This window comes from Marmota monax, unplaced genomic scaffold, assembly GCF_021218885.2.
Source record: "Marmota monax isolate L192 unplaced genomic scaffold, Marmota_monax_Labrador192_F-V1.1 WCK01_AAM20220418_F8-fsc00020, whole genome shotgun sequence".
Classification (NCBI taxonomy): domain Eukaryota; kingdom Metazoa; phylum Chordata; class Mammalia; order Rodentia; family Sciuridae; genus Marmota; species Marmota monax.
The window spans coordinates 23765686-23785286 of record NW_026692912.1 but is presented as its reverse complement, the minus strand read 5'-3'; the positions used below and the strand labels follow the sequence as shown (position 1 = coordinate 23785286).

At 43.9% G+C, this 19601-nt stretch overlaps 1 protein-coding gene across 4 annotated transcripts in view; it reads left to right on the top strand.

Moving 5' to 3' along the window:
* The window catches only part of Setx (senataxin), an 86266-nt gene extending 73669 nt beyond the window's left edge, over positions 1-12597 (top strand). For all 4 annotated transcript variants that reach the window (XM_046451418.2, XM_046451420.2, XM_046451419.2 and 1 more), the window contains 5 exons: positions 381-473; positions 2425-2589; positions 6888-6986; positions 8423-8510; positions 11531-12597. In XM_046451418.2, coding sequence (XP_046307374.1) covers positions 381-473; positions 2425-2589; positions 6888-6986; positions 8423-8510; positions 11531-12253 — 1168 coding nt within the window. In that variant the 3' untranslated portion in view covers positions 12254-12597. The remainder of the gene's footprint in view (positions 1-380; positions 474-2424; positions 2590-6887; positions 6987-8422; positions 8511-11530) is intronic.
* The last annotated feature ends 7004 nt before the right edge of the window (positions 12598-19601 follow it).

Below are 19601 nucleotides of genomic sequence, written 5' to 3'. Positions count from 1 at the left end.
CCTTACTCTACATAGTGTTCTGTGGGTTGCTTTTTTGTTACAGTGTTATGAGTAACTTCCCAGTCATAATTGTTCTACATTTTGATGACATAAATCACTTTGCCTAAGGCTGGGATATAGTTCAGATGGTAGAGTGCTTGCCTCGCATGCACAAGGCTCCAGCACCACCAAAAAAAATAATAATGATCACTTTTCCTAGCACCAGAATAGAAGTAAAATCTATTTTGTATGTTTTACCAGAAAGTCTCTCTTATTCCCTTACTTTCTGCAGTCCCTGCGCCCTCCCGAACACACACACACACACACACACACACAATGGTGGTAATAATATAAAATTTGTACTTGTATCTTACATTCTGAATGGTACTGCTTTTCTATAGGCTGACTGAAACCAACCGGTGTTCATCAGACTGGCCATTCCAACCTTACCTTGTGTTTGACGTTGGAGACGGTTCAGAAAGACGGGATAATGAGTATGTTCTCTTTATTTATTCCCCAGTGAAGGTTTCAGAATTCTACATTATTCTGATTTAGATTTGTATTAAAAATGTTTCCCATGCACATCTCTGCCTCGTGCCAGAGCACTGTCAAGAGCTTGTCCTTTCTCTGTGTCAAGGGGTGATGTTCCTACTTGAGGAGCCACATGTGGAGTTGGGGAAGTGAGTGAAGCAGACAAGCCCCTTTGTGAGGCTGCTGTGGTCTGAGGGGGAGACAGGTGTTAATCAGGCAGTCTCCTAGATGAGTGGTCATTTCAGAAGCGTTGAATGCCATGAAGGAAAAGATAGATTCATTTGAATTAAAGTGGAAGTGGGAGTAAGGAAGTAGAGACAAAAGTTGGGTGGGATACTTTAAGAATCTGGGGTGAGGAATAAGGGACCATGTTCAGGCTGTTTATATAACTAACAGCAGAAAGGAGTGGTGGTATTGCTAAGTAGTGGAGATATCAGAGGAGCCAGGGATTCTTATGAGAGAGCAGGGGAGGAATAGTCCAGAGGCAGCATTTGTTAACCCACGTACAAACACTGCCTCCCCAACATGAGGTAGGAAATGCAGCTTCCACTCTGCCAGAAAGGACTGCAGAGCAGGTACCATCCTCAGATGAGAAGCAGGTATTAAGGTAAAGAGGGGGAAGGGGAAACGTTCAGTACAGAAGTTAAGACAGAGAAGGAGTCAGCTGTCAGATTACAGATAATGCCCTGACAGCTTGTAGGAGTAATATTGACCAGAGAGGCTTGACCCAGGAAGCAACCTGCCGCAGTCTGGCTGGGCACAAATGCCACAGTCTGGCTGGGCACACAATCACGAGCCACCACACAGCTTATAGATTCAAACAGCAACTCTTTATTCCCGAACTGACACCAGCCGTCTACAATCACGTTCTGGGGAAATCCACATTCTCTGCCCAAATCCACCTCCACTGGGTTTCTAACTCCCAAAAAATACTGTCTGAATCCCGTGAGAACTCAAGGGGAACTCAGGCAGCAGGATACGCCCTATTCCCAGCAGGAATAATCTTAAACCGGGAACACCCTAATCCCAGATCCGCCCTGGTCCTTGAGCAAGGTCACCTAACTGCAATGTCACTGCAAAATGTCCTATTTCCACTGAGTCCTTCCACTAAGCAACATGGGGTACGCTGGCAAGGAAATTGTCATACCTACTTGGCTAATGGCTCCCACCAGCAACCCAAGAAAATGACGATTTTAGGGGTTGGAGACATTGCCAGGTGACAGGGTTGTCTAGATAGTATAGTAAGACTGGGAGTGAGAATAGTGGGTTCTTATCTGAGACTTGTAGAACAAGACGGGACAGCCTCAAGCATATGGTGCAGGTGAAGTTTGTCCCTTGGTATTGGTGTGTGTTGGGTCTGGTGTACCAGTGAGAGAACACATAATTTGGGGGGTGGGCTGGGAGTGCAGAAAGGCCAGCAAGGGTCCCATGTTCAACTCTGGGACCACAGTGTCCATATCTACCCTCTGCAGGTGGCATTTTCCTGGCCCCATGGTACATGGCTAGTGATGGGGAATTAAGGAAGATACACATCCCAGGCTCTTTCTCAGTGTGTTGCGGGTAGCACATCCTTAAATGGTGTTACTCGTTGTGTATATTCTCATTATTATAGATACTGTTGCTCTCACTACTGCTATCCGTGTTTTAACAGGTGGAAATACTGGTGACTAAACTTCATTTGACTCCAGACTCTCCCCTTTCTAAATCTTCATGTTTCACTGTGCAGTTTTATGCTTATTTGTATGTCCAATATTAATGGTCATTATAACATCCTCCTGGAGTCAGTCCTGGCTGAATAAAAGAGAGAGCCTGTCTTACTTGCCCTTCATTGTATTGGGAAGCAAACTACGTGGGACTTGTTAGCAATTAGAATGCTATTAGTTTTCATGTGTCCTTTTTTTAAATCTTATTTAGCTCATATGTAAATGTTCAAGAAATAAAATTGGTGATGGAAATAATTAAACTTATTAAAGACAAAAGAAGAGACGTCACTTTTCGAAACATTGGCATAATAACCCATTACAAGGCTCAGAAGACAATGATTCAGAAGGATTTGGACAAAGAGTTTGATCGGAAAGGGTGAGATATATTTACATCTGTTTCTAGGCAGCGGTGAAGTGTTAACAGGGCAGAAGGAGCCTGGGACACCAGCTTCCCTAGACTTGTTGGGTGGGTCCTGGGCCCTGGAGACGGGCATCTCCTGCCAGTTGGAATGTCAACATTGTGCTTGACAGTGGAACTGGCTAAAAAATCTACACGATTTTTTCACTTTATTCCATGATTTGCTGACCTGAATTTTAATTCTAGAGAGACTAGTAAAGTCATATTTCATTTTGAATATAAGTAGTTTTTTATGTAGAGTGAAAATTAAGGATCAGATACTAGAAATCCATTAACTCAAGGATTTGGCTCATTGGTAGAGTGCTTGCCTCACATAGGTGAGACACTGGGTTTGATTTCCAGCACCACATATAAATAAGTGAATAAAATAAAGGTTCATCAACAACTAATATGTATATATATCCTCAAGAGTTTTTTAACCCAGAAACCCAGAGATGACCAAAATTGACTCTATAAAAAGAGAAAATCTGAACAGATGTATATAACAAGTAAAAAGGTGGAGATAGTAATCAAATACCTCCTGGTAGTGAAAGACTCAAGACCAGCCTTCATTGGTGAATTCTACCAAATTAAAAAAAATAAAGAAAAATAAAGAACACCAGTCCTTGGATCCAAAAAGTGGAACACTTTTTAACTCTTTTTTATTTTTATTTTTTTATTTTTTTGGTGTGTGTGTGTGTGTGTGTATAGCTGGGGATTAAACCCATGGCCTTTTGCATGCAAGGCAAGCACTCGTTTTTATGAGGGCAAAATTCAGCCTGATACCAAAGCCAAGGAAAAAAGACATCACAAGAAAACTGTAGATTGATATCCTTCTTGAATATAGATGCATAAATGCTAAACAAGAGTGGCAGACTGAAGTCAGCAGCATATTAAAAGGATAGTACATCATGACTAAGTGGGATTTATCCAGGAGTGCACGGTTAGTTCCACATATGGAAACTAATGTGATATACATATATATGTGTGATATATATATATTAATAGAGTAAGAGACCCACATGACTATCCCAGTAGACAGAGAAAAGGCATTTGACAGAATTCAGTACCATTTTATGATAAAAACATTGAACAAAGTAGGAAATTGTTAATCTAATAGAAGACATCTAGGAAAACTATAGCTAACATTGTTCTTACAGTAAAGTAGACAGCCTTTCTTCCTAAGACCATGAAGGATCTTTGCTCTTCCCATTTCTTTTCCACATTATACTAGGGATTCCAGCCAGAGCAGTTGAGCAAGAAAAACAAAAGTCATCTATATCTGAAAGGAAGAGGTAAAAATGTTTTCTTCATAGGGCTGGGGATATAGCTCAGTTGGTAGAGTGCTTGCTTCACATGCACAAGGCCCTTGGTTCAATCCCCAGCACCACCACCACACACAAAAAAACCCTTTGTGGATGGCATGTCTTATTTTTAGAAACCTTCTGGAAGCCATACAGAGAAACAGCTAGAGCTTATGAACAAACGGAGCAGAGTTGCAGGATGCAGAGTCAATATATAAAAATCTGTTGCATTTCTATACATTATGATTAGTCTGAAAAGGAAATAAAAACAGTTCCATTTACAATAGCATCAAAATGAATAAATTAGGGAATAAATATAACCAAAAAAGTGATGATTAAGATTTATACATTGAAAACTGCAAACGTTGCAAGAAATTTTAAAACACCAAAATAAATGGAAAGACATCTGTGTTCAAGGATCTGAAGATGTTAAGATAATAGGACTCCCCACATTGATAGGATAATCTCTCAAAATTCCAAGTACCTGAATTTTGGATTGTGCAGAGGGGAGAGGAAGGGTGGGGCTGTGGGATGGGAAGGACACGAATGAGATATTATTACCCTATATACATGTATGATTACACTACTGGTGTGAGGAATGAGAAGTTGTGCTCCATTTGTGTACAGGTGTCAAAATGCATTCTATTGATATGATTAATTAGAACAAAATTTTTTAAAAATATAGGGGTGGGCTGGGGTTGTGGCTCAGCAGTAGAGCACTCACCTAGTATATGTGGGGCCCTGGGTTCGATCCTAAGCACCACATATAAATAAACAAAATAAAGGTATGTGTCTACCTATTACTAAAAAAATTTTTTTAAATATTTAAAAAATTAGTAAATAATATAGGGAGGCCAGTAGAATAGAAGAAGGGGATGGGAGAGGGAGGGAAGGAAAGGGGAGGTGCTAGGGAATGAAGTTGATCAAAATATACTGTTTGCACATATGAATATATTATAACAAATCCAAAAATAAATAAAGTGTAAAATTTTTAGAAAAAGATTCCAAGTATGTTTTCTAGGGAGATGATTAAGCTGATTAAACTATAAAACTTTTAAGGAAGCCAGGCCTAGTTGTGCACACCTATAATCCCAGCTACTCAGGAGACTGATGTAAGCCCTAAACAACTTGGTCTCAACAAATAAAAAGGGCTGGGGTGTGATAGAGTGCTTGAAAGAAGGCCTTGAGTTCATTGTCTAGTACGAAGGGGGAAAATATATTTTTTAAGGAAATATAAGTATGAATCTATTTGACCTTAGATTAAGCAGTAATTTCTGAGATGTGACACCAAAGGAAAAAAAATAAATTGGACTTCATAACAATTAAGCTTTTTGGCTATATGCAGTAGTAGTATGCACCTGTAGTCTCAGTGACTTATGAAGCTGAGGCAGAAGGATTGCAGGTTTAAGGCCAACCTCAGCAACTTAGTCCCTAAACAACTCATCTCAAAAAGTAAAAAGAGGGCTGGGGATGTGGCTCAAGCGGTAGCGCGCTCGCCTGGCATGCGTGCGGCCCGGGTTCGATCCTCAGCACCACATACAAACAAAGATGTTGTGCCCGCCGATAACTAAAAAATAAATATTAAAAAACTCTCTTTAAAAAAAAAAAAAAAAAGTAAAAAGAGACAGGGCATGGTGGTGCATGCCTGTAATCCCAGTACCTTGAGAGGCTAAAACAGGAGAATCACAAGTTCAAAGCCAGCCTCAGCAATGGCAAGGAACTAAGCAACTCAGTGACCCTGTCTCAAGATACAAAATAGGGCTGGGGATGTGGGTCAGGGTTGAGTGCCCCTGAGTTCAATCTCCAGTACTCCAAAAAATAAATTTAAAAAAGAGCTGGGGATGTGGTTCAATGGTAAAGTATCCCTGGGTTCAATCCCAGCACACACAAAAAAAATAATTCAAATATTTCTGAGTGTCAAAGAGTGGAAAGGTATAGCTCAGCGATAGAGTGCTTAGCCAGCATGCATGAGGCCCTGGGTTCCATCCCTAGCCTCACACCCAAAGTGGGTAAAAACCCTCAAATAGAAAATACTTGGAAATCATTTATCTGTTAAGACCCTAGGGGCTGGGGCTATAGCTCAGTGGCAAAGCACTTGCCTCACATGCACAAGGCCCTGGTTTCAATCCCCAGCACCACAAAAAAAAAAAAAAAAAAAAAAAAAAAGATATTTAGAATACATAAAGAATTGTAACAACTCAGTAATTTCGAAAATAGGCAAAAGATTTGAATAAGCATTTCTCAAAAGAAGATATAAACCCAGCCAGTAATCACATGAAAAGATGCTGTGTCATTTGCCACTGTGGAAATGCAAATCAAAACCCCAAGATACCACTTCACATCAACTAAGATCACCTAAAAAAAAGAACCTAGACCAAAAAAAAAGTGGGGAAGATGTGGAAAAAATGGAACCCTGATGCGTTGCTGGTGAAAAGGTAAAATAGTGAATGTAGAAAAGAGTTTAATGATTCCTCAAGTAGTTGAATGTAGAGTTACCCCAGGACTTAGCAGTTCCACTCCTAGGTGTATACCCAACAGATTAGAACAGGTATTCACCCATAAGCTTTTGCATGAGTATTCATAGCAGCATGATTTGTAGTAGTCATAAACCAGAACTAGCCCAAGTGCCCATCCAGTGTGAACGGCTAAGTTGTGGTATGTCTACCGTGAAATACTAGTCAAAAGAGGAAGGAATGGTGCCATGGGCTAGCAATGCATGAGTCTTGGATGGTGAGGCTAAGGGAGAGAAGCCTGTGCCAGAGGATCACGTTTTATGCTTCCATTTGTATGTTTTTGGTATAAGAAAATTTAGAGACAGAAAGGAGATTCATGGTTGCCAGGGCACAGGGGTGAGACATAGTGCAGTTAAGACTAACTGCTAAGAATCTCACGAAAAAAGAAAAGGCTTTAAAATGTGACTCTGTTTTAATATTTAATAGTTTGTCTGTAAACATGTCTTTCTTTTGCAAATAGACCAGCAGAAGTGGACACTGTGGATGCCTTCCAGGGTCGTCAGAAGGACTGTGTCATTGTTACATGTGTCAGGGCAAATGCCATGCAGGGCTCAATTGGGTGAGTAGCTGTTACGGTCCCCTTTTTCTTATACTGGGAATTGAGCCGAGGGACACTCTACCATTAAGCTATGTCCCAGTCCTTTTTATTTTTCATTTTGAGGCAGAGTCTCACTAAGTTGCTGAGTCTGGCCTCAAACTTGGAGTCCTCCTGCCTCAGCCTCCTGAGTTTCTGGGGTTGCAGGAATGTGCAACCGTGCCTGGCTGCCTTTAAGATTAGATCTATCACTGTTGGAAAACACCATTATTTTGCTCTCTTAACTTTTTTTTAGAGAGAGAGAGAATTTTTAATACTTATTTTTTTAGTTTTCGGCGGACACATCATCTTTGTTTATATGTGGTGCTGAGGATCGAACCCAGGCCACACGCATGCCAGGCGAGCGTGCTAACATTTGAGCCACATCCCCAGTCCCATCTCTTAACTTTTTTTATGAAAACTTTTATAATATCATGAAGATTTCTTTTTGTAAAATAGATCCATTGTTAGGTTGGCTTTCCTTGATGTCTTGTATGTTAGCCCATTCCATAGTGTGACTCTGTTCTTTCATTTAATAAGAAATAACAGCTGGATTATATTTCTTTCCAAGATATGTGTGTCCCACATGGTATGTGTCATAAACAGTTTTTCCCCCTTCTGTTTTCCTGCTTTGACTTAGTTTAGTAGCCTAACCTGCTAGCTCAGGACTCCCTCGACCTCCAGGCCTGTAACTCTTCATATCACTCTCTGTTCCTTCTCATAAGATACAGAGGGAGCTGGGCATGGTGGCACACACCTGTAATCCCAGTGGCACAGGACGCTGAGGCAGGAGGATCACAAGTTCAAAGCCAGCCTCATCCATTTAGTGAGGCCCTAAGCAATGTAGTGAGACCCTGCCTCAAAATAAAAAGGGCTGGGGATGTGGCTCAGTGGTATATCACTCCTGGGTTCAATTCAATGGAATTTACAGGTTGTAAATTTGTTTATTCTTATAATTAGTAATGTAAATGATCTTTGTCCATAATTGGGATGGGCTGCATGTACACACAGAGGCCATTTACCACAGGGTTGTTTTGTAAGTGGTCGATTCTTTCCCATTTTATTTCTATTAATTTGTCTGACTGATGTTTGTGTTTCTGCCCTAGTTCCACAATAGTTCAACAATTTAAATGTATTTAAATTTAAGAATGAATAATTGAAATGATTTTTTTAAAGATATTTTTAAGACTTAAAAGTCATACTGTTAAATTTTATATCCAAGTCAGAGTAGGAGATTGACGTTTGTTTACTGTTTTTAGTGGGAATTGCTTCTGTGCTGGGTTGGGACAAAAAGGCTAAGAACTCACTGTCTTCAAAAGACTTAAAAGGAGCACAGGAGTTGTCTTAAATGCCACCTGCCTCCTTTAAACAAATGTGTGAGGCCTTCCTCTAAGAAGAAGTAACTTCTTTTTGTTGCTTAGATTCCTGGCCAGTTTGCAGAGATTGAATGTCACCATTACACGAGCCAAGTACAGCCTCTTCATCCTCGGGCATTTGAGGACTCTGATGGTAGGTACATTTTGGGGGGCTACAGGGAGCTCAAGTTTGCCCGTTGTTACTATCAGTAGGTTTTTGTTTTTTATTTCTCCATCAAAATGCAAATAAAGGTTATAATGTCCTCCAGTAAATTTTCCCTGGAAGTTTTTGTGTACACATAAGCCACTTACCCTTTCTCAACCCAGGTATTTCCACTAGGTTCTCAGGGTACCTTTTTAAAATGATCCCACGTCTGTGGGATCACACCTATGCGTGTTAGCTCAGTGCTTGATGTTTAGTCAACACTGAGCAAATGTGGCCCAAGGTGTGCTCCGATCTGTCCTGAGCCACCTGGAGCCCTGCGCCTGCATCCGCTGAAGTCGTTGCCTTCAGAGTTCCTCTGCTTCTTTGCAGGGAGTGTGAGCCAAGCCTCTGTAGTAAAGTGGGGGGCTGTCATTGGTGGAGTCACAGCAAGATGCAGCGCGTACTTGCTCTTGGTCTCTCTAGGGCTGATGACTTTTGGGATTTTGTTGTTGTTGAAAGTCATCTTAGAAGAGAAGGAAATTCAGAATTTTGCCTTTCATTTTAGTTAGTACCACTAGAGGGCATTCAAAAGTTGATATGAAAAAAATCTTTTAGTATTGCTGAAGATTGGTAAATGTTAACATGTTTAAATGAGGCAGTGGGCTGGGGATAAAGCTCAATGATTGAATACTTGCCTTAGCATGCACAAGGCCCTGGGTTCTATCGCTAATGCCACAAAAAATAGATAAATAAGGAAGAAGAAATAAAGCAATTAAAAATAAAACGATTACAAGCTAGGAGTGCTGGTACATGCCTGTAACTCCAGCAACCTGGAGGCTGAGAAGGATTGGAGGTTGAGGCCATCCTGGGTAACTTAGCAAGACCCTTTCTCAAAATAAAAAATGCAGAGCACTGGAGATGTAGCTCAGTGGTAGAGCCCCTTGGATTCAATCCCCAGTATAGACGTGTAGTCTTTGGGAACCCCAGGTTCGTACTTCCATGAATTTGCTGGCCGCTGGCCTCCCCTTGATGGCCTGGGTGTTTTCACTCTGGGGAGGCAGTGCTACAAAGAACAGCCCACTGAGGGAGGATAGGGAGTGGCCCGTGGTAGAGCACCACCCAGCCCAGCACTGCAGAGAGTGGGGAGGCCAGGACAAGGCTTCCACCTAACTTGTTTTGTTGTTCTTGGGTCCCACCTGCCTGCCCCCACCACTGGTGCCTCCCCTCCCCCGCAGTTCTTTAGCTCTGTTTTTCTCATGAAAATGGAATCAGTCATGAAAGCACTTGGTTTCCTCTGAGAAGCCAAGATTAATAGTCCCTCCTTAAAACTATTTTTGTGCTCTTAGGATTGGATTAGGTGCCAATTTAGGTATGATAGTCTTGGCAAAAACAGCAAGGCCATCTGTTCCACGTGTGTCTCAGCCACAGACTGAGGCTCTGGAGAGGCCTCCCAGCAGGAGGAAGAGTTGAGCCACCAGACCTGGCTGCCCGCATGGCCCTCGCTGCGTCACCCACCCTGCTCACGTGACTGACCCCTGGACCCAGGAAGCCACCAAGCACAGTGCACACCACCCTTGTGCGCTGCTGTTGGGCTGTGACGCAGCGCTGACTCGCACTTAGAATCCTCATTTTTTGCTGTCTTGGACTTGAGACAAGTGTTTATCATTTCACTCTGTGCATACATAAAAGCAGACGTACAGGTAAAATGAATAGGTCAAGATACTCTTGAAAGGATTTCACTTTTAGGATCCAGTCATTGCCCAGTTCCTAGGGTCAGTGTCCTCCTCATCCACCTAAAAGGTTGGTGGATCAACATTTCCTCAGAGAGCACCGCCACTTGTCTCCAGGGCTGTCTTAGAACCCCTGATTCCATTCCCCAGGTGGTGGTAGCTTTCTTGTGTCGATCAGATGATGTCCATGGAAGGTTTTCAGAGAAGATCTGTAAATGATACATTGACTACAAAGGAGTTAGAGTTGCTGAGTCATGAATTTGCCTGGCATCAGCACATGGAAACTGCTGCTTGGCCAAGAGGCAGCCCACAGTCAGGAGTGGTGAAATGTGAATATTAAATGAAATATTATTCCTATTTTTTATACTGAGGAAAGTTGCTCAGAGAGGTCAAGTGACTTTACCAAGCCCCTATATATAGCAAGCAGAACTGCAGCCCCACTGCCCTGACCACCTTTCAGTAGGAGCCCACATGAGGGTCGCTGTCCATTTTCTTTTCTTTTAATCTCTTCCCTTGTTTGTTCTTAGTAAAGTGACTCACTCAAGTTCTAGTGGTTGTAAATCAGGAATTACTATTGGAGAAAATTATAAAGGGAAAAGAGAAGAAACATGTTGTTCTGTTCCACATTTAGCTGTGTTTCTCATGGTTAAGCTCCAGAAAAGAGTCAGGAAATTGGGTGATACCTGTGGGATACTATCTCAGTCAGTTAATATGTTTTCTATCTTTGGGGCTTGGGAGGCCTTTGGGAAGCCAGTAAAGCTCCGTGCCTCTTTCTAGAATAGCCACCTGCATTCAAGCTTGCCTTCTGAGACCAAGCCTTCCTGCTGCCGAATATCAGCTCTGCCAAGGGCAGGCAGTACCCTAGGTCAGCATTATACAAAGGACCCCGGGGACGGGAGTGTTCTATGCCTGCATCATCTAGTGCAGTAGCTATTAGAAGTGTGTGACCATTGCACACTTGAAACGGGGCACAGAAGCTGAGGAGCTTAAGTTTTATTTTTTCTTTCATGGAAATTTAGCTACATGAAGTTTCCAGAGAGTAGTGCAGAGCTGCATGATGGTATATCACCTTGCAGCGTGAGTAACAGTTGTGAGAATGGTCAAAGTTTTTGTCTGTCATTATGTATTTGAATTTACTTTTTTCCTTCAGCCTTGTCTGATGAGTAATGCATTGTTGAGAATCTACACATAAAAGTATATGTATCATTTGTTCAGAAATGAATGTTGGAACCCCGTGGTCCCCATCCATAGGAGTGTTTCTTTGGGGTATAATCGTTTCGCCCTTTCCTTTGTTTCAAGGAAAACCAGCATTGGAATCATCTGATTCAGGATGCTCAGAAGCGTGGTGCCATCATTAAGACCTGCGACAAAAACTATAGACATGATGCAATGAAGATTCTGAAACTTAAGCCTGTGCTACAGAGAAGTCTGACGCACCCACCTACCATTGCCCCAGAGGTGTCCAGACCCCAAGGTGGCTTGCCCAGCAACAAGCTAGACAGTGAATTTGCCAAGACATCTTTTGCATCTTCTGTATACCACACACCCTCTGACTGTAGGGAAGTTGCTGTTACTGTGACCTCAAAGGACCCTGAAAGGCCTCCTCTTCAGGACCGACTTCGGGACCCACGACTGCTGAGGAGATTGGGTGCTGATGCCAAGGGAAAATTCCTAAGAGATCCACAACCCTTGAGCCCCCAGCATCCTGGAGCAACATCTCCCCTGGGAGAGCCAGGCTTTCCCGTAACTCACCAGGACCTTGGCAGTGCATTGCCACTGTCTGCTGCTAAACTGCCCCTGCAGAGCAACCACACACCTCCCATGCCGGGTGAGCCTCCAGCTGCGAGCTCGGATGCTTCCACAAGTAAACGCAAATGTGACCTGGAAGCAGGGCTCTGTCACAGGAGAGAGACCAGGGCTTTCAGTGAGGGGGAACAGGAGAAGCATGGCTCTGTCTCATATCATACGAAGAGGAGACTGGAGAAAGAGGAGAGCTATTCCAAGAAGAGGAAGCTTTTATAGCAAAGCCAGGTGCCTGCACTGCCAGCCACAGGCGGTATCTTAAACTCAAGGTGACCAGCTAGTAGGACCATCTGGACAAGACCGTCTCTTCCTGAAAGGAGTTTGTGCTGTGGGAAAACATGGGCGTGCATCCTAACAGCTGAGCCTTTGGTCATCTTCAGTAATTCCTGTCAGTTGCTAAAGCTTTCAGAGGGCGTTTGTGTGTCTGTGATAATGTCCTTGAAGTCAGAGACTCAAAATGTTGATCTCTTGTTCTACAGAAGAGGAGGTCAGACTGGAGTGGATGTTGTAAAAGTTGAAATGTATATTTGTATAGCAAATAACAAAATCCTTTTAAAATTTAATCTAGTAGGCCGCTTTTCTTTCCCCTGCTTAAATGTTAATCATTTTCAACAAAACAAACTTCATGTGGGGATTGGGGTGGGAGGGTGGGAAGGGAGCAAGAGGAGGCAGGTCCTTTCAGCCATTGCTATGGCAAGACAAGTTTCCCTAACAGCTGAGATGATTTGGAATAATCTGAGTTAGTGCTAGTGGATCAGATGCCTCTAGCTCTTCTTAAATAAAAACAACTGGAGTTTCCTGGGGATGTTTGAGGATCAGTTATGCTAGGTAAAGTTCTGCTTATGTGGTGTTTGCATTTTTAGACCAGGCACCTTGGCACAGGGTATTAAATATCTAATTAGTTACCTGTTGTAGAGTACATGTTGTTCTCTGGATGAAATTCTTACACTTCCTGAAATACTAGAATAAGAGATGGAAGAAGTTCTTGAAGCACCATTCAGATGCACCTGCAAACGGTTGTGGATGTGGTTACTGAATTCCAGATAAGGAGGACTGGGTTTGCCACGGAAGAATCAACTCGGGTGGGTTGTTAGAGCTTTTGGTGGGTTGCCAGGGAAAGTCAACCCTTCCCAGCGAATCCCAGTCTCCAGGCAGCATGGTAACCATTGGGGTAGGCCCTGCAGAGTATTTTAGGCAGGAAAGAGACTCCTTTAAAAAGAAGGGTAACAAAGAAGAGTTTAGAACCAGGCAGAGAGCTGACCGATTCCTGTTGGCTTTGGGACATCCAAGGGTGAAAGGGCCGTGTGCGGTCAGCGGCCCTGATTCTGTGGAGCTGGTGGTCCCTGTGGGAGGAAAGCAGGGTGGCAAGAGGACTGGCTCAGGATAGGGAGGGAGTGCCAACTGTCATGCCTGATTTTGTCCAAATTTCCAAAGTTGTTTACCTGACGGTTGTAATAACCAGTCACTTACAGTGAATTCTGTGCAGCCCATTAACTTGATTTTGGGGCAGGAACACAAATACCTGAAGATAAATGTGCACTATTTAAAATTTTCTTTGTCATCCGCTTTTTCAGCAAAAAGGGTTTTGTGTTAGAAATCCTGCTGATGCAGGTTTTAAAGAGCCTTGAAAAGAGTTGGAGTTTTCTGTTCCATCACCTGTGTCTTTCCCGTGGGTGCCTGGATGCCTGACAAATGTCAGCGGGACATTCCTGAAACCAGGGAGCTCACCTTCTTAGAGCATTTAGGCCCTGGGTCAGCCACTGCCTCCAGTTTGCGGGTATAGTTTGCCCTGGGCCCTGGGTGCAGGGAAGAGCAGGTCGGGCTGGGTGAGCCCTGCTGTGCCTGGGCCATGGCTCTGTGGGCTTCCTCCCCGTGCCTTGGTCAAGAGACCTCATGTGACCTTTCAGCTTACTTTCTGCTATCTTGGGAAAGTGCTCAAATTCAACAGAGACTTGTAGGAGTGACCGCTTCGGTAGTCTAAAAACTGTGGACTTCTAAGGGAGATGACAAAAGTAGCTGGTATGGGGACATATCCCAGTCTGCTCGTATTGACTCGTGAATTCCAAGTGTTTCCCCCCCAAGCACATCCTTCACAGCCCCACGCTGAACAGCATTCTTTCCATCCAGTTTGATCCCTGTTCTCAGGTTGTGGTCATCTGTTGGGTCACTGCTCAGAGGCCAGTCACCTGAAAATTGTCAAGAACTGCAGCCTTTTTTCTTTTTCTTTTCTTTTTTTTTTTTTTTTTTTCATCCTCCTTTTTTAATTTTTGTGTGGGGGTAGGGATGCCGGGATCTAACCAAGACCTCGGGTGCTAGGTGAGTGCTCTGCCACTGAGCTGATCCCTGATCCCTGCAAACAAACCTGTGCCCCAGAATACACTGTACTTGACATTAAGTTTTATTTGTTTCAGTTGGTAAAGTATTTGCAGGAAGCATTGGGTGTGTGTGCCGTGGCCTTTCCTGACGTGTCTGTCATGGCGCTGCTGCAGACGTGGCTCATCTTGCTGCAAGATGGAGACATGGCTGCTGCGTCCTTGAGCAACGTTCAAAGAAAGTGCTCTGTCTTCTTTGAGTATTGGTAATTTCAAAATGAATATAGTCTATTTAACCTTCTTTGTATATATTTCCCTTAGATTTATTGTGCTCAGTTTGTTTAGTTATATGTTTTGTGAATTATCAGGAGCAAATTTGATAAGTACATGTGAATAACCTCCTGTAAATTAGTTTTATAAGAAATGTACTAAACTATTTTCTGAACTTAGTTGTGCAGATTGACAATTTTTTTCCTGTAGCTTTGACTTTCTATGCTGTATATTTATAGCTGGGATTTGACAAACAATGGACCTGTTCTCTTTGTTAAAACCTAAATTTTAAGACAATGGCAGAATTAAAAGTGGAAACAAGAAAATTGACATAGGCTATAAGTTATATGTTATGGAATTAAGATACAAGGTTCTAACAGGTAATCCATTTAATCTGCCATTTCATTGTTTCATGCTTAAATTTCTTGGAGGGGATTTATGTAATTTGGATATAAAAAAAGTCCACTATCCATCCCCAGTCCAGCTCACCTTGCTCAGCAGCTCCTGTTGGAATTCTCGGCAGTAGGGAGGTGCACAGGCCACCTGGTGTGCAGTGGACCCTGTAGCCCACAGCAAGCTCACTGCTCAGCTTGGGGGCAGGGCCGAGGAGGAAATGATCAGTGAGCAAGTCAAGCTCCCCAAGGCACTAGTGGGGGCAGCGTGGAGTCCAGGTCAGCATAATTGCCAGTGGTTGCAGACGTGGAACACGTTTAATAAATACGGAGACTTCAGGAAATGCAGGCACTTGCCCACCCTCATGGCTGTTAAAGGCACTTGACCTCATGTCCTGTGCTGCACCCAGAGCTCTTTCAGTATGCATACACTAATTATGGTGGATGGGCGAGTGGTGTGTGCGCACCATAGCGGGAGTCATCATTCTTGCAAATGGCCTAAAGAGAAGGTGCTGCATGATGGTCACTTCATTTGTGGATTCCTTATTGCAGTAGCCATCGCAGTGATTCTTAGCATCACCAGACATCTACCAAAGCACCCGCCTCTGGGTTTTGCCATTCATCTGCTTGAGGAATTAATAATTCAGGGAGGAAACTAAAATTTAGCTTCAGCTTAAAAGGAATTTATAGTACTAGGCAGCACCACAAAACATGGGCAGCCCTCCACAACTCCTCAGAGACCTGCGTTGTTTCGCCCTTATTACCACTGCACACAGGCCTGGGCCAAGTCAGTTGGCACACACAGTAGCCATGTCCCCTGTTTGAGGCCACAGAGGGAGCTGCTCCCTGGTGGCAGAGGCAGATGGCTGCCTTGTTTCTAGGCAGCACTGCCACAGACCAAGCTGTCACACTGGGTGTGTTCAAATTTGGGGATGCAATCAAGTCAGGAAATTTCTAGAAGGTTCTGATACTTCAACTCCACCCCAGAATTTTCTGATTTAATGGGTCTGTAACAGCCAGATGTGCCAAGCCCAGATGTGCTTACTGCCTCATCCCCAGTGCACACAGCATTGGGTGGGTGAACTGGCTTGCCCAGGGCAGTACAGCTGAGGAGCAAAGAGGCCGTACAGCTGCAAAAATCAGCCTGGGAGGGAGTTGATGTCCCCTGGAAAGGAGGCTGGGGATGGCCTTAGCTCTGCCCTTGACATTGAGCAGTTCACCTCCTCCATGCATTTTACTTACTTTACCTGAAAATTGGGCTTTGAGTTCTCTTGTGATTCCTTTCACCAATAAGATCTAAAATTATAGCCGCTGACCTCTGGGGATCTGGGAGGAAGAGACAAGAAGGGTGTGGTGGGTTTGTAATTTGTCAGCCTCCATGCTGAATTCCCAAAACCCTCAGGGCAGACCCCAGGAAACACTTCTGTTCATGAGATTTGGAGGGCAGAAATGAAGTGGCAGCCCTGTGGCCCTTAGGCTCAGGAGGTTGCAACAGGGTCACCTTGCCTGCTGGCCTGTTGGCTGGCCTGAAGCTGGTCATCCTGTGCTTCAGCTTCCTGTGCTCTAGTCCCTGCCAGGTGGGTGTCTGGTGGGACCACTTGTCTCCAAAGTCGGAGGCAGGCAGATCTGGCTTCTGGTCACCCAGCTCTCCCTGCTCCTCACTTGACACCCATCTTCCTCTCCCTGATGCCTACCTGGAGACTGCACATTCAGCCATCATAGTGTCCTGCTGCCCTCCCTCTTGTATTGTGTGGTTGTCCGATGAAGTACAGTACAACCGCATACATTCAAAAGCCCCAGTGGACAGTAGTGTGAGCTTTGTATTCCACGGACATCTAAGTGTTAAAGAATGTCAAAGGAGAAAAATGCCTTCACCGGCTAGGAACACATCTGTGCACATTCCCTTGTTCGTGGTGTTCCAAGTTGCCTCTGACATCATTTTGCTTCAGCCAGAGAACTGAGGACTTGTGCTGGCAATGGATTCTCCCATTTTGCCATAAGAATGCTCACGTCACCTCTCCAAGGGTTGTTTTGCTGCATGTAGAATTCTGGGTCAACAATATGATTTTCTTTCAGCACTTGAAAGATGATGTCCACTCTCTTCTGAGCTCCATGGTTCCTGATGAAAAATCCAGTCATTGCAACAGTTATTCCCTTATGCTGTGGCCTGAATGTCTGTGTCCTCCCTCCCTATGACAGTAGTAAGAGGAGATTCCAGATTTCCATTAAAGAGGCAGGACCTCTATAAAAAATAAATGTCATTGATTACTGGGAGTAGGCCTTTTACAGTGGTGGTGTCATGGGGAGTCGCCTCAGGAAACACCCTAAGTCAGAATTCAAACAGAGACTCTCTGTGGGAGAGCAGCAACTTCCTGGCCTGTGTCTTGAGAATTTAATGATGAAAACCACAACTCAGGGGCTTTTCTCAGCATCAGGCAAGCAAGCAAGTTACAGAGGCTAAAAAAAAAAGCAGTTAGGGGCTGGGGATGTGGCTCAGCAGTAGAGCACTTGCCGAGCATGTGCGAGGCCCTGGGTTCGATCCTTAGCACGACATAAAAATAAATAATTAAAGGTATCGTGTCCAACTATAACTAAAAAATATTTTTTAAAAAAAACAGTTAGCTTACAACTTAGTTAACTGCATCTCAAGTCCGAGTTTCAGCTGAGCGGGGCCATCATCTATTTCAAAGTCATGTAGACCCATAAATGGACTCAAACCCAGGACATGGCGCACTACAAACTGCCATACCCTGAGTTGGGTACACTCTGTGGGGTACAGAGTGCAGGAAAACAATTTTTTTTAAAAGAAGACAGCTTTTGTTTCTGTTTCTCAAAAATGGATCTGCAGATCCCTCTTGACAGGAGCAGTAACAGAGAAACTAGAATGGAGTCTAGAACAGCTAAGACGGAGTCCCCACAGCCACACTCTGTTCGTATAGCCACAGTGACTCCATCCCGCTGACCCAGTACTGGTAACTTATTTGATGCTTGCAGTTCTCTCATTGACTCATCCTTTTACTACCGATATCTAGAAGCCTTATGTCTATATGATCAAGCGAATACAATTGTTCAAAACTATAACCTATAACTTAAACTCTTACTGATTTTATTGATTAGCTTACACCACAACAGTGAGAGCTGGTTAGAAATTCTCTTTTTTAAAAAATTTTTATTTTCTAGTTTTTAGGTGGACACAATATCTTTATTTTACATTTATGTGGTGCTGAGGATCGAACCCAGTGCCCCGAGTATGCTAGGTGAGCGCTCTACCACTGAGTCATAGCCCCACCCCTAGAAATTCACTTTAAATACCATCGTCTTCATGTCTGTTATTTCTTCAAATTTGTTGTTCATCGATCTCATTCTCCTAGGACCTTCTGATATTATCTCATTTTTGTTTGTTTGTTTGTTTGTTTACAAATTGGGCAATTTTCTCTTGATCTTCAAGTTCATTGAATCTTTCTACAATTGAACCTACCCAGTGAAATTCTACTTGAAATATTGAGTTTTTGAAAATTTCTACTTTGTTCTTTTTTATGCCTTCTGTTTGCTGAGAACTTCTCTCTTTTGTCTCAAGAGGTTCTACCTTCGCATGATTATAACAGCTGTTTTTACACCTCTCTGATAATCACCAATCACCTTGGCAATCACTCCCCTACTCCCAGGTGATCCATTTATTCCTGTGGATGAACTGTGTCTTAGTCATCCAAAGTCCGAAGTCCATGAGGTGGGTTAACTGCATCTCCGGTGGAGTAAGTCATGTAGATCCATGGTGTTGGGCCTCCTGTGGTTTGGGACAAATGGCTAATGGCATGTTTCCACCATTACAGCATCAGAGTTGGTTCCACCCCCTAAAAATCCTGTGTTCCACCTATTCTAAGTGATAATTTGTATGCAAATTTTTTCACATTCCATTATTTCACAATGAAGGCCAATTGCATTTATAATAGTAATTTCAATGAAAACACACCAGTTATTTAGCCAATGTGTCTTTTTAAAAAGACCCCCAAACCTGACAGAGTTGGCAAATCTCCATTCTGCCATGTGATAATTGGATTTCTCCCGGTGGGCATTGAGGACCACTCAAGGTCCCAGCTAGGATATGTCCTGGAGTAGCGTCCCTTGGGGGGCGCTAGCGGGCACACACCTATCTTGGGTTCAGTGTAACACCTCTTCCTCACCAGGTGCCCCAGATCTGCCCAACTCTGAGTACACCCCTGACTTCCTTTCTCCTTTCCTGTACCTTGGGCCCCCGGGGCTGGGACACAGTGGGGGCTCAGGAAAGGGCTTGTTGATGGCCTGAGGGGCAGCTGCGCAGGAAGCGGTGTTCAGCCGTCTACCCTGCAGGGGCGAGCTCGGAGGCGGCGACGGTCCTTGCCCAGCCTTCTGGGCACTGGCCGGGACTCCCGCCCATGGTCCTGTGCCCCGCGCACCGCGGGTGTCCAGACGCTGGGGCCAAGGGCGCCCCTTGAGGTCAGGTGCGGCCGGCTCTGCCAGGGCGGCGCCTTTGGCAGGGTCTTCCCTCTGCTTGGGGATCTGCGCCCCCAGGTCAGGATCTCCCGGGACCTAGACAGCTGCTGGTCCAGCTTGCCC